At 33.3% G+C, this 13,388-nt stretch overlaps 1 protein-coding gene across 1 annotated transcript; it reads left to right on the plus strand.

Moving 5' to 3' along the window:
- The first annotated feature begins 4,235 nt into the window (after positions 1–4,235).
- LOC114414119 lies at positions 4,236–6,792 on the plus strand. The gene is made up of 5 exons (XM_028378465.1): positions 4,236–4,305; positions 4,408–4,466; positions 5,802–5,867; positions 5,947–6,285; positions 6,372–6,792. The coding sequence occupies exons 4-5, from the start codon at positions 6,130–6,132 to the stop codon at positions 6,642–6,644; spliced, it is 429 nt and encodes a 142-aa protein (XP_028234266.1). The 5' UTR covers positions 4,236–4,305; positions 4,408–4,466; positions 5,802–5,867; positions 5,947–6,129; the 3' UTR covers positions 6,645–6,792.
- Positions 6,793–13,388: the final 6,596 nt, after the last annotated feature.

Genomic DNA, 13,388 nt, shown 5'->3' on the forward strand with positions numbered 1-13,388 from the left:
TTGTGGGAACCTAACAAATTGAATCACTTTGAGGTGCTACGAAAGAACAATTGAGGAGTCGTGTGTTTTGTATAGTTCATAGATAGAGTTTGTGTGTTAAAATATTTTTTAGGTTGGACCTGAATTAGGAGGGAGAGGCCCTGATGGACTCTTCGAGGTCTAGGCCTTGGGGGTAAATACACCCAGTTTGAGTGCTCCTTTAAGCCTATGTCGATCCCACATGGTTGGATCATTTTCGCAAAACAGTGTGACCCTAACTAATTTTCCTATGATTTTACCTAGTGAGAATGACCAGTATGTGATCTGTCTTGTCATGTACTCTTAGGCGCCCGACAAGGTTTTTCACTGACATGGTACCACATTGCATATAGGATTGAGTCTTAGTGTATTTGTTGCATAATACCTATTTAACGATTATTGTGTCTTGTTATGTGATGGTGTGTAATGAATTGTATAAGTGTGAGATGCGGTATTGTATTTGAGATGTGTTGTCTTGAATATGTGATTAATCATGAAGGCGTGGAATGTGATTTGTGATTAAATCCTAGGACAAGTGATGTTATGTGTTGAGTGTTGAAGTGAGATGAATTGTGTCAAAGTTGAGTCTTGTTATACCTATATTGTTGTTATAATTATATTATTGTTATTTTTATATCATACGTGTATGTTTTTGTTTATCTCTATTCGTTAAGGAATGTGATGACTCACTCCATATGTGTTGTTTATGTTTGGATCCTATGATGATCTCAAACCTTGTATATGTGGGAAAAGATGACTAAGTGAATTGTTTTAAGGAACCTTTTAGTGAAAGACGCCGGAACACAATGGTTTGATAGGATTTGACATTAGGGCATGAGTTTCTGTTTTAATTGCATGACGTTCCAAACATGTTATTTTACTTTGTTTTATTTTGTTGCTTAACTTGAGTTATTTTGTAAACATGAACGACCTTGTTTTGAGTCAAAAATGTTTTTGAGAAGTTTTATTTGGTACCAATGAAGTGAATGTAAACATTTTACCCATGTTCATTTATATGCATGTTGAGATAGAGGATGTCACAGAAGTGTGAAATTAATTTGACCCTACTCAACCCTGATACAACACTCTCAAGCAAATTGAACAAGTAAAAACATGTTCCACAACTCCTCATCCACGACCAATGTGGAGCAAATTTCGACTTAATTTGAACATAATAAAATAATTAATTAGCACAACTATAGAGATGATCAGATGAAGAAACATAAGAGTTTAAAACAAAATATTAATACTTTCACACTCCTATCTTAAAATAACTAATTAAAAAATAATATTAATTTTTAAAAAACTATATTACAAAAATAAATTCAACTATCTAGAAGGAATAATCTTTTGAAAACATACTAATCTTAAATAGGTAATTGGAAGTAGTTATTCTAGATATAATATTAATTAAAAAGTAAATTTTCATAAAAAGTATTTGTTTTATAGATGTTTATTTTTGTAAAAAAATAGACATATCTTAAGAAAACTAATTCAACAATCTCGAAAAGTATATTTTCCCATAATGCTAATCTAGAGTTATTTTCCCAAATTAAAAACTAATTATCTTTATTAGATTAAAAACACAAATAACTTATCCTAGAAACTGTTTGATACATAAATGCTTATCTTGGTTAAGAAAAAAAATAATCATAAAAAATAATTGCAACAAACTAATTATCCTTATGGCATTTTATTATTATTAAATACAAATCTATATGAGGATGAAAAGGTTATTTGATTCTTTTAACATGTTTTTAATTTAGAAATGTATATGTTTGTAAAAAAAAACTATAAAAATTAAGGTATATAAAAAATTGGAAGGAATAATAAAATATTTAAAGATTAATATTTATGTATTTTTGCATTATAAAAGTAAATTTAAAATTAATTAATCAATATGTGAGGTCTTTATATAACATTGAAAGTAAAATAAGTAATTTGTAGAGTTTTTCTTAAAAAAAAGAAGAAAATATATATATATATATATATATATATATATAAGGAGAAGGGTGGGGTATTTTTGGAATATAAAGGGAGATGGTGGGGGGTAGTTTTCGAAGAAAATAAAAGATAGTAAGTGTGGCGTGTATAAAATAAAATATTACCTAATTGATTGTGTTAGAAAATGAATAATGGATGAATCTCACAATAATCGTTTGAAAAAATAAATATATAAAGGGGGCTTCAATTAAAAGCATGTCTACTGGAATAAAACGTCTAAAGGCAATTAAAAGCATTTAAAGGCAATGAAATGAATTTTAAAAACGTAAAACCAATTAAGAAATTTGAAAAACAAATGTTTTCTTTTTTAAATGCATGCATATGATATATTTTTGTTTACCTTCTTGTTATCACTATAAACATTGAACCAAATCATCTAACACAACATTATTATATTTTTCTTCATCCAATCATCTATCATTATACAAACAAGGCCCTGAATGGCCACGCGTCAAGCTGTCGTTGATCCAATTCCCGCCTAAAAATGTCACCTCATGCTACAGTGCCAACAAAAATGATGCATTTCATTTCCAATGCGTTTTGATCTATCATCTTTTTTTATGTTTTTTTATTTTTAATGTGACATATACCAATGCTTTACGAATACCAAGACATTTGTTTCTCTTGAAGAGTTTTTTTTTTGTTATACACTTATTTTCCTCTTTCCTCTTCGTATTCCTTTTCTCGTTCCTGCCTAAAATTGTCACAATCTCCACATTTATTGTTTTTGTCTTTTTGCATTTATTGCAGACGTTTTCCAATGTTGACTCTACGTTACCATTTCGCATTTTCGGGTACACTGCCATTTCACATTCCAGTTGCATCCCTGTTGCTTGGTTTCGTGTTTATTTTCTCTCCTGTGAGAAAAAAACATGGAAGACAATGCATTGGTGTCGTTTCTCCTTTGCTGCTCATGCTCTTGCTTATCTCACCACTGGCTTCCTTCCACCGTAGCTGCATACACGCATAAACGGACCCTTCGTAAGTTTTCATTTCCCTCCCCGTCTTCTGCGTTTTTGTTACATCTAAAGATGGGATTTTTAACACCACATTTCTTCATTTGCCCACCTGTCTTCTGCGTTTTTTCTTTTTGTTTTTTTTTTCATTTCGCTTCCTGTGTTCTTTGTTTGGCAGAGAAGGTGGGCGAACATACTAAAGCTGCGATTTTGATGAGTACGACGGCATTTTCTTTGTTGCTCCGACATTGATGCGCTTCGTTTACCCTCCTCGTCTTCTGCGTTTTCTATTATTCCAATCTGTTGCGGTTTTTGATGCTTAAAGTTTTCTTGCATGTTTTTGGTTTCACAGAGAAGCTCGAAGAACACACTAAAGCTTCAATTTTTTTATTTTATAAGTACGGGTGCGTTTATATTGATGCTCCTTCAAAACTTTATGATGCTGCTTTGCTTAAACCTATCTTGCATGTTCATTATTTCGCAGAGAAGGTCGAACAACACTAAAGCTTTGATTTTTATCTAAAAAAAACAACGATTTTTATCACAATAGGTGCGTTTTCTTTGTAGTTCTTTCAAAGCTTAATTTTTTTGGTTAATTGTTTGGGTGTTCCTGATCCTTCTCCTACTTTGTTTCGCATAGAGCCCGAAGAACACACTAAAGCTTTGATTTTTATCTCAAAAAAAGTAGAGATTTTCATCACAACAAGTGCGATTTTTTTGGTTAATTGTTTGGGTGTTCCTGATCCTTCTTCTACCTTGATGACACTTTCTTTGGTGGGTTATGCTCTGAAACATATTGGCCTTCGCAATTTAAAGTATATATTAACTTAGCCTTGACAATATCATTCAGGTTATGTTATGTTGCCCAAATTCCTATATTTTTGTCAACTTTGTCTCAGATTATTAATTCACTGGTGGGTTATGCTCTGAAACATATTGGCCTTCACAATTTAAAGTATATATTAACTTAGCCTTGACAATATCATTCAGGTTATGTTATGTCTGCTCTGAAACATATTGGCTTTCATTCTTACAGTTGCAATGATAACTTTTGCTTATCTAAATGATATAGTTTCTAAAGAGTTATTTGTAGATAATAATTTTGTTTTTATTCGCATGTATGCCTATCATTAATAAATGATGCGCCAACTTTGTTTGCTTTTGTAGTAGTGGTGCATTTTGTATCACCTACTTATTATTTGTGTGTGTATTCTGTTATTTAGTTAAGGTTGTTTATATTTTGGTATATCATAACTAACATTGGTTTTTAATTTTGACCGAGACCAACAAGCTACACGACTGACAGTGTCTAACATTTTGAGTACAGGTTTGTCATCTATTCTATTTCTCCTTTAGTTTTGTGTTTGTTGAAATTTTAATATTGTTTGCAATCTTTATTATTCTGAATTGGGTTTGGTCTTTGTTGCAGTGGTTGTTAATGTCAGAGTCACCGGCGATGCTTCTATTCTGAAGCAATCCAAATTCAAGGTATCCCCTTTCGCCCTTCCTTTTTAATAGGTATGTTCTTCTGATGTCAGTTATACTTAATTTGTTGCAAGTGCAAGTTTGTGGGTGAGAGAGATGGTTCTTAAATCTGAGTTGATGATGGAGATGTTCTTTTGGCTGGAATTTTGTATGCTTTTCAATTGCGTGATTATTTGAATTTTCATCATTGGTTAGGTTGACCCAAATTAATATTTACATCTTAAATTGTATGTTTAAGACCTTCTATTTGGACTTTCAGAGAATTTTACCCAGATCTTCATTTAAATAAGTAATGTATAATTAACCAAAAAATTTGGTGTGGTGTACAAAATAATGTTCATCTTTCATATTTCTTTCTTTTTCATTTTACATGTGTTTTGTTTTCCTAAACTAATAAGTATCATTTTTTATGTAATATTTTCATCGGATTTAATTATTAATAATTGAATAAATTTTGACGTCGTTGTCAACTTAACATATAGATGCCTACAAAATCCTGTTAGTAGATTTTTTGGAATTTGTGTTTATACAGGTACTAATGACTCCTAACACTTTAGCCTGTGGATATAAGCATGTATCAAATTAACAGTTGTGTGTAGTGACCGTCAATATTCTGATTTCAATTTTTACAATGACATGTCACATCCATAATAATTATTAGAGTACATATAAGAATCCATATAATTAATACACTACTAGATGTTTGCTGAGGTGCAATTTCCCAATGCCAAAATACTACTTGTCTAATCATAGATCGGGAAGTGTAAAAGATCATCTTTTGCATATACATATAATTATTTTTTTGATTAATAGTAAATGATACTATTTTTAAATATTTAAGCTTTGGATGAAATTATTTATTGTTATTTAATTATACAACAGTAGTCATAATTCATAATAAACTAGCACGAAAAGTGTAAAAGGCTATCGGTTACTATGTACATTGTTAACTATTCATTATAAGTGTTCACCCTCCTCCCCTCATAATTAAAACGCAGTATTATATCAATCCATAACCACACAGTATCACCAACTTTTCACTCATTTGTCGAAGAACATCTCCAAACACAAAACACCATGAATACATCATCGAACGCGTCTGATGTTGTAATTTTAACTTTTCCATACTTTATGATCATGCATCCTTCATCCTAATTTCATGACCAACTTTTTTGCTTCATACATGTATATATTCGATATACATTGTCGATAACTTTTGTCCTTCTATGCTTGCTCTTTTCGTTCATAGTACATGTTCGATATTGCGCATATTTATCTTCTCCTTTCAATGGGTACAAGTTTGTTCAATTACTCATTACATAAATGATTGTCATCTAGGGCCTGTCAAATTTGCAGGTATCAACAATTGTGCACCGATTTGAGGCGTCATTCTGTCTTGAGAAGGTCACGATTTTCACACCTAAACATTTATCTATTTATGTTAATCTCAAATAAATAATATGTTTAAAATGTTAACGTGCAGAACGTCATTGAGGTTCCTTTATCTTATCATAGACAATGGTCCCCAAATTATCCAACTTATGTGTTATTCGACTACAAAGGAAACAAGCACTTTATAAAGCTTCGTAAATATGCTAACCGATTCTTTTTTGGCGATGGACTGAAGGAACTTAGGAGAACCCATGGCATTTACGAAAGTGTTATCATGTGTTTTGTTGCATGGGACAAAAATACTAATTTCAGTGTGGATGTTGTGGGACCTCTACATAGACAAACACACCAAAGGTCAGCCACAACCACCAGGCGCCATGTTTTTACCATTGATATCTCTAAAGATATGATACAACACAATTATCAATTGGTAGGTATTTCTTAATATAATCATAATCCTTTATATTATTTATTGTTGACATTTTATCTTTAATCACTGTGTTCGTTCTAACCTAGGTTCTGCCACCAGAGGCTTCAAATTATTTATCTGGATCAAAAGAATATATGATTGTAGATCGTGGTCGTGGTAGACTTTACGAATGGATGATCACCATGAATAATGGTCTATCATGTGTTGTTGAGTCCTGGATCAAATATTTAGCTGACAGTCATTTGAAGCCTGGAGATGAGGTCGTCTTCTTCTACAACTTTGACCAACATTTATGGGAGGTCCTCTATAGGAAGCAAGTAAAATGGAATCAGGAAGAGGACGAAGCTGACTCCACTTGAAGAACTCTTTAATTATTTATGTTTGTTTTATTTTTATATATTATGTTTGTAACTTAATTACCTTCGGGTAACATACAAGTTTTGTTGTGTTTACTTTCTGTTGAACATTGTTAACAAAACAACAAATATTATTATCTTATATTCTATGTTTGCGGATTCAATTTTTCTATGACATATTTATTATTTTTGTTATATTCAATGACTCCACTTGAAGAACTCTTTAATTATTTATGTTTGTTTTATTTTTATATATTATGTTTGTAACTTAATTACCTTCGGGTAACATACAAGTTTTGTTGTGTTTACTTTTTGTTGAACATTGTTAACAAAACTACAAATATTATTATCTTATATTCTATGTTTGCGGATTCAATTTTTCTATGACATATTTATTATTTTTGTTATATTCAATGTTTGTTGTTTTCAAATAATATGAGCTTGGCCTTTGAAAAAGGCCTGCACTTTAGTGAAAGTGGTTGTTCACCTTTGCAGAACCAAGAGCCATTGAAATGTAGAGCTTCATTTGCTCGAAGTACATGTAAGTTATTTTTATTTGTCTACTTTGTGATTGATTTTTATGTACTTAGTATATACATTTACTGTTGCAGACTATTGATCCAACGCCAACACTCCGTAGTGCTTTCCTCTCTATGAATTAAAGTTGCGCAGGTTTATTATTTGGGATTAGAGACTTCAATTGAAGATGGAACCTCATATGTTTTTTATATAATTGTTTGTTCGTAAATATGTTATGTGTGTCTATCATAGTACTTTGAATTGTAATTACATTACCAGTCTTTTCAGACAATATTCCATCTTTGTAATCTGAATCATGTTATTATATATTGGGTTATTTATTATCTACTTAAATATACAAATTATTTTTTTACAATTTTTTAAAAGATTAGTAATATTTAACATTTAAGAAACCTCAATTCTGAGTATGAGCACATGTGTTCGTAATATTCAAATAGGAGTATGAGTCCGGGCGTCAGCTCGAGCAAAAGGCTAGTTGATTTTGAATTTGTTGTGATACAATGACATGTGTAGGATCACCATTTGAAAGACAAAATTACACAAAATATTACTTACACGTGCCTTCTGAAACTATAAGTGTTTTTTATAGTTTAATTTTTTTAATTATTGTAATCACATCTACGTTATCTCTAAACCTTCACAGGGCATTTTAAATTACAAAACTAACCATGTGCCTATAATTAACACGTGTCCTATTGTGAGGGTATTATGGTCCTTTCAATTGCAAACATTACATACGTGGACATGAATTGCATAAGGGAAAATGCATTAGAGGATGGTTTTATCGAAAAAAATAAAAAAAAATTGGGGAAAAGTGAAATGAGCCAACCGCCAATTGGGGGATTTTGAAAAACACTAAGCATGGAACGTTCTATGGTTTTTTTTTCAGAATTGCATACTCTCTCTCATGAAAAATACCAAAGTACACTAGTTTAAGAAATATTTCTTAAACTACACTAGTTTGTTATTGTTGCACGGAAGTCGGGTTTGGCAACCCCGACTTCCCTTCGTGATCCTTTTTTTAATTAAAATATTTTTAAAATTAAATATTATATTATATAAAAATATTTTTAATTACTTTTAAAATTACTTAATTATTAAATTATTATTTTTAATATTGATTAAATTAATTTTTTGTTAAGAAAATGATATTGTTGAATTTAATTAATTTTTTTACATTATTTAAGATATTTTTTAGGTGAATATATGTTTTAAAATCTGAATTTTGTATAATAATATATATATTTTAGTAATAATTTTAAAATTTTGAATATAATTATTTTACTAAATATAATTTATTTGTTGATATCATTAGATTTAATTAAAAATGATAAAAGTAAAGGTTTTAATAATTTACTTATAGAAAAAACATTATATTGCATTATCAATAAAACATATAAGCAATCACATTTGGCTAAGGAAAAACTTAAGATGAAGATATGTTAGGACAATTGTTTCTGTTATGACCATGTTGCTGGCAAAGTCCACATTTTTTCCTACTTGCCCGTTCATTTTCGTCTTCGTCCATCTAAGTAGAAATGCGAGTTGAAACGGGACGACCCTTTGCAGTCCTCTTTCTCCTTGGATCAGGTCCCCACTGATCTTCATATTCTTGTCACATTGATTGATTTGTGTGGCAATAAACCAAAGGAGTTGTTGTAGATGTAAAAAATGTGTTGTAAAGTGAATAACATCGGCACATGGGTCATTGGATCAACATTGACAAATTTACAGGCAGCCATGACGTGAGAACATGATAAGTGTTTAGCCTAATATTTACCACAATCTCACTTTTGGGATTGTAACATTACTCTAAACCTTGCAGGTGGTCTGGGTGTTTGAAGTGGGGATTGAATCTCTGTTATAATAAAAGTGTGATTGTGTCTGTCGAATTGATTTACAATAGTGTATCAGATTCTTGTTGACTGCTATTCATTGCATCGGAGACGACTTCAGAATACTGTGAGCTGGAGTTGATCATTGTCTGAGTTTGTCGACCTCTAATAGTAAAGAGTTATGCGGTCTTAAAATACGTCTCCTCAACCAACGATGACACTGACAAATGTCTTGTGTTTTTTAACTTGGAATTAACAGACTCAGACAAATTGGTAATCATATGTCCCCAACATTTTCCCTCATCAAAGCATTGTACCCATTTTTGTTTGGGTAATTGATCAAGTCATTCAGCTTCACTAGGCTTATTACCACAGATATCCGTAAGATGTCACCAGTGCATCTTCTCCGTGTATGCGTAACCTGTAAATATTCAATCAATCTATTATGTTATAAAATTTGATTGAAAGAAAAGTTTAACGAATAAATAAAATAGATTCTCACCAACCAACATGAGTGATTTCTTTAAATGTTTGCAGTTTGAGTTACAGCGAAGAAAGTTTTTTGCAATGTGGTGTAGGCAAAAGAAATGGGATGTGTCCTGGACCCATAAGTTACTCGGGTTGTTGTAGGCACTTATAATTGAGGGGTGTCGGTCTGAAATGAGAGAAATGTTAATTTGCGGAGTAACATGTCTTCTCAAATTCTTTAGAAAAAAACCCCAAGCTGAAGTTGTCTCCCCTTCTACAATGGCGTAGACAATCGGAAAGATATGGTTAGCTTCATCTTGTGCGGTAGCTATCAACAGTGTGTCAGTATACTTCCCATAAAGTCATGCACCATCTACTTGTACTATAGGTTTGCAATATGCAAAGCCATTAATGCATGGACCAAATGACCAAAAGACACATTTAAACAATCTTTTGCCCGGTACTATTTGACCTCCCTCATACACGGATTCCGTTTAAGCAGCGACCACAGTCCCAGGAACACAAGATTGCAAAGCTCCCAAAAGTTTTGGCAATTTGGTGTATGATTCTTCCCAGTTTCCATGAATCATCTCCAACATTTTTTGCTTTGCTAACCATGTCTTCTTGTAGGATGGGGTATCATTCATGAACGTTTTGATCTCTGCAATCAACGTCTTGATGGAGACGGTTGGGTTTGTTTTGACAATTGCTTGGATGATCTGTGTTATGACGTGTTTGTCGAGTTGGCGATGATCTTGTTTGAGCATTGGCACGAAACAAGTGTGATGACCTCTGATACTCTTAATAATCCATTTGTTATGCCTCTTAGAATTGCATGCGCCCAAGCTCCATGTACAATCATTTTCATGTAATTTACCCATAAAGCTTATCCTTTTCTGGTTAGAGTAAATTGTTCTGCAATCAAAATGATTTCTAATGTTGTATTCTTTGACTGCTCGAATACATTGTACTTTTTCATCGAATGTCATGCCAACCTCGAGTTCACCAATTGGTGGTTGTACATTATATTGCTGATGAACAAAATGGTGTCGATCAATGTAGTGTGGTAGGTGGTCAAAGTTCAAGTCTACTAGACACCTAGGTTGGTGATATTGCAACGGAGGTGACGGAGGTGTCGTTGGTCTGCCAATGCCCTCGTCATCGCTTTGGTCATCAATTTGGTCATCGCTTTGGTGATTGATGTGATCAAAGAACTGTTGATCTTCATCCTCACTAAAATCATCCATGTTTTCATCATGAAATCATATAATGGGATCTTTGTTAGCAATGGGATGTTCATCTTGGTTTGATGTTTGCATTTGTGGTAGTTGTGAAGGTGGCGTAAAGGGGGATGAAGGATGGTTTTGTTGGTCAAAGAAGGTTTATTGGGCATCAAAAAAAGAATCATTTCTGGATAATAGTTGTGTGTATGAAGTATAAATGTCAAAGGGGTCTTCTGCTTCAAGGTTGTTGTACGATAACTATTGTGTAGGCGGTAGTTGTAGTTGTGGACATGAGGGTTGTGGAGACGATGGTTGTGGTTGAGGAATAAGGTCAGTAACAACATAAAATTCGGCAGAATTCAATTGTGGATTCTGGAGAATTGTTTCCATCGCGCCTCTGAGATCATCATTGTCGAATAGTTGAGCTGAAATAAAACGTGTTTGACCGAGATGAAATGAAATAGGGACACAAAATAACAATTGAGCAAATTGTTCAGTTGCTCAAGCAGGGAGATGATTGATAATTTTTTGAATGAATTGTGTGAACGTAATAGAACGACTGACGTAAAAAATATCGGGTTCGTAGATGTGTACATCGATCCTTGAACTGGGTCGTCTACAATGTGACCATTGTGGTAAATGATGGTCACAATTTCTTTAGGTGGAGCCATGCTGGTGCTTATGAGATATGAGTGGAAATGGTGTGAGAGTTACAAATCGAGTTTTGTTTTGTGAGAAAGTTGTTGTGTGTGATATGTTGTTGTCAAATGGTGATATTATATATGGGCTGAGAAAGTTTAGTACCAGAGTTAGATTGGAATGTTAGGTGGGAGAGTTAGATTGGAAGGTTAGGTTGGAGAGTTTGGTGGCAAAGTTAGTTATGAGGGTTAGATGGGAAGGTTAGGTGGCAAAGTTAGTTATGAGGGTTAGGTTGGAGGGCTAGGTGGGAGAGTTAGATTGGAAGGTTAGGTAAGAGAGTTAGATCGGAAGGTTAGGTGGGAGGGTTAGACAGCAAAGTTAGTTACGAGGATTAGGTGGGAGGGTTAGGTAGGACATTTAGTGCGTGTGAGTAAATATTGTGCAACTGCGGAATAGTGTACACATGTGAGTGAACAGTGTGCAACCCGACACATTAATATACTTGATAGACTGTTCGTTTCATGATGATTGTTGACCACAGTGATCCGCATTGCATGCCAAGGTAACTCGAATTGTTCAGAAACATGTTAATGGGATAAACATACGCATGTGAGTGAACAGTGTGCAACACCACACTTTAATGGGGTTGTTGGTGCATGTGAGGGTTAGATGAGACATTGCTCCACATCTCTAAAATCATGCATGTGTAGACTATTATTACTGAAGTAAATTGAAAATAACAACTTCCAAGCATGCAGCAACTACAACTACAACTACATAATAAAGACTAAGAAAATCTTCAATGCAATACAACAACAAAATATGTTAAATTATTCATTCTAATTTCAGGGAATTGTCCAGCTTCTGCTCCATGTTAGCCCAACTTAGGTCGTAGACTTGAGTAGGTGATAATGAATTATGAACATCAACTTTAAGTTCCATACATATTACACTTGTTATATTGACAAATGTATGAAACATGCACAAAACATCTTCTTCATCAATAATTTGAATTGCCCTATATTGAACTTCACCATTGAATTCATATACAGGACAACGATACCAAAGGGCATTAATTATAGGCGTAACACCATTATTTGTAATTGATGACTATATTGCGGTGATTATTATATTTAGCAGCGTCATTGTTGGATTCAAGAGTAACGACTTTGTCTTGTCACCTCTGAAAATTGTATTTGCACTTGAACTCTGAATGATTTCACCATTGATATAAACATACACACAAATAGGCTTTAACCTCATTGCTTGCCCTCTCTGTTTTCTCTCACAATTTGATTTGATGCAACTGTGCAAAGTGTTGGGTGACATGATATGTTTATATATGAAATCAATCACAGGTCCATGGTTCACGTGAATTAGAATCTTGATGCGTCACAGTACCACAGTCGTGTTAGCGTGCTTTGGAATCTCGAGGCCTTACAACGAGACAAATTATAAATGTGCTTTGGAATCTTGAGGCATTACAGTTAAATTAAGTGTAATGTTGAGGCCATGCGAATTGTTGAGAACGAAGTTAATGTGGTTAATGTACGCATGTGGGTGAACAGTGTGCACAAAAATGTCATTGGTTCGCGTGCATTAGAGTCTCGATGCATCACAATACCACAGTTGTGTTAATGTGCTTTGGAATCTTGAGGCCTTACAACGAGACAAATTATAAATGTGCTTTGGAATCTCGAGGCATTACAGTTACATTAAGTGTAATGTTGAGGACATGCGAATTATTGAGAACCAAGTTAATGTGGTTAACGTACGCATGCGGGTGAACAGTGTGCACAAAAATGTCATTGATTCACGTGAATTAGAATCTCGATGCGTCATAGTACCACAGTCTTGTTAACGTTCTTTGGAATCTCGAGGCCTTACAACGAGACAAATTATAAATGTGCTTTGGAATCTTGAGGCATTATAGTTACCTTAAGTGTATTTGTGCTTGCAAAACTGAACACAATTTAAACGATAAATAGATGGGAGGTGCATGTCAATACCACATTTGCATCACCCAACTTCAAATTTTTATA

This window comes from Glycine soja, chromosome 6 (assembly GCF_004193775.1).
Source record: "Glycine soja cultivar W05 chromosome 6, ASM419377v2, whole genome shotgun sequence".
Taxonomy (NCBI): domain Eukaryota; kingdom Viridiplantae; phylum Streptophyta; class Magnoliopsida; order Fabales; family Fabaceae; genus Glycine; species Glycine soja.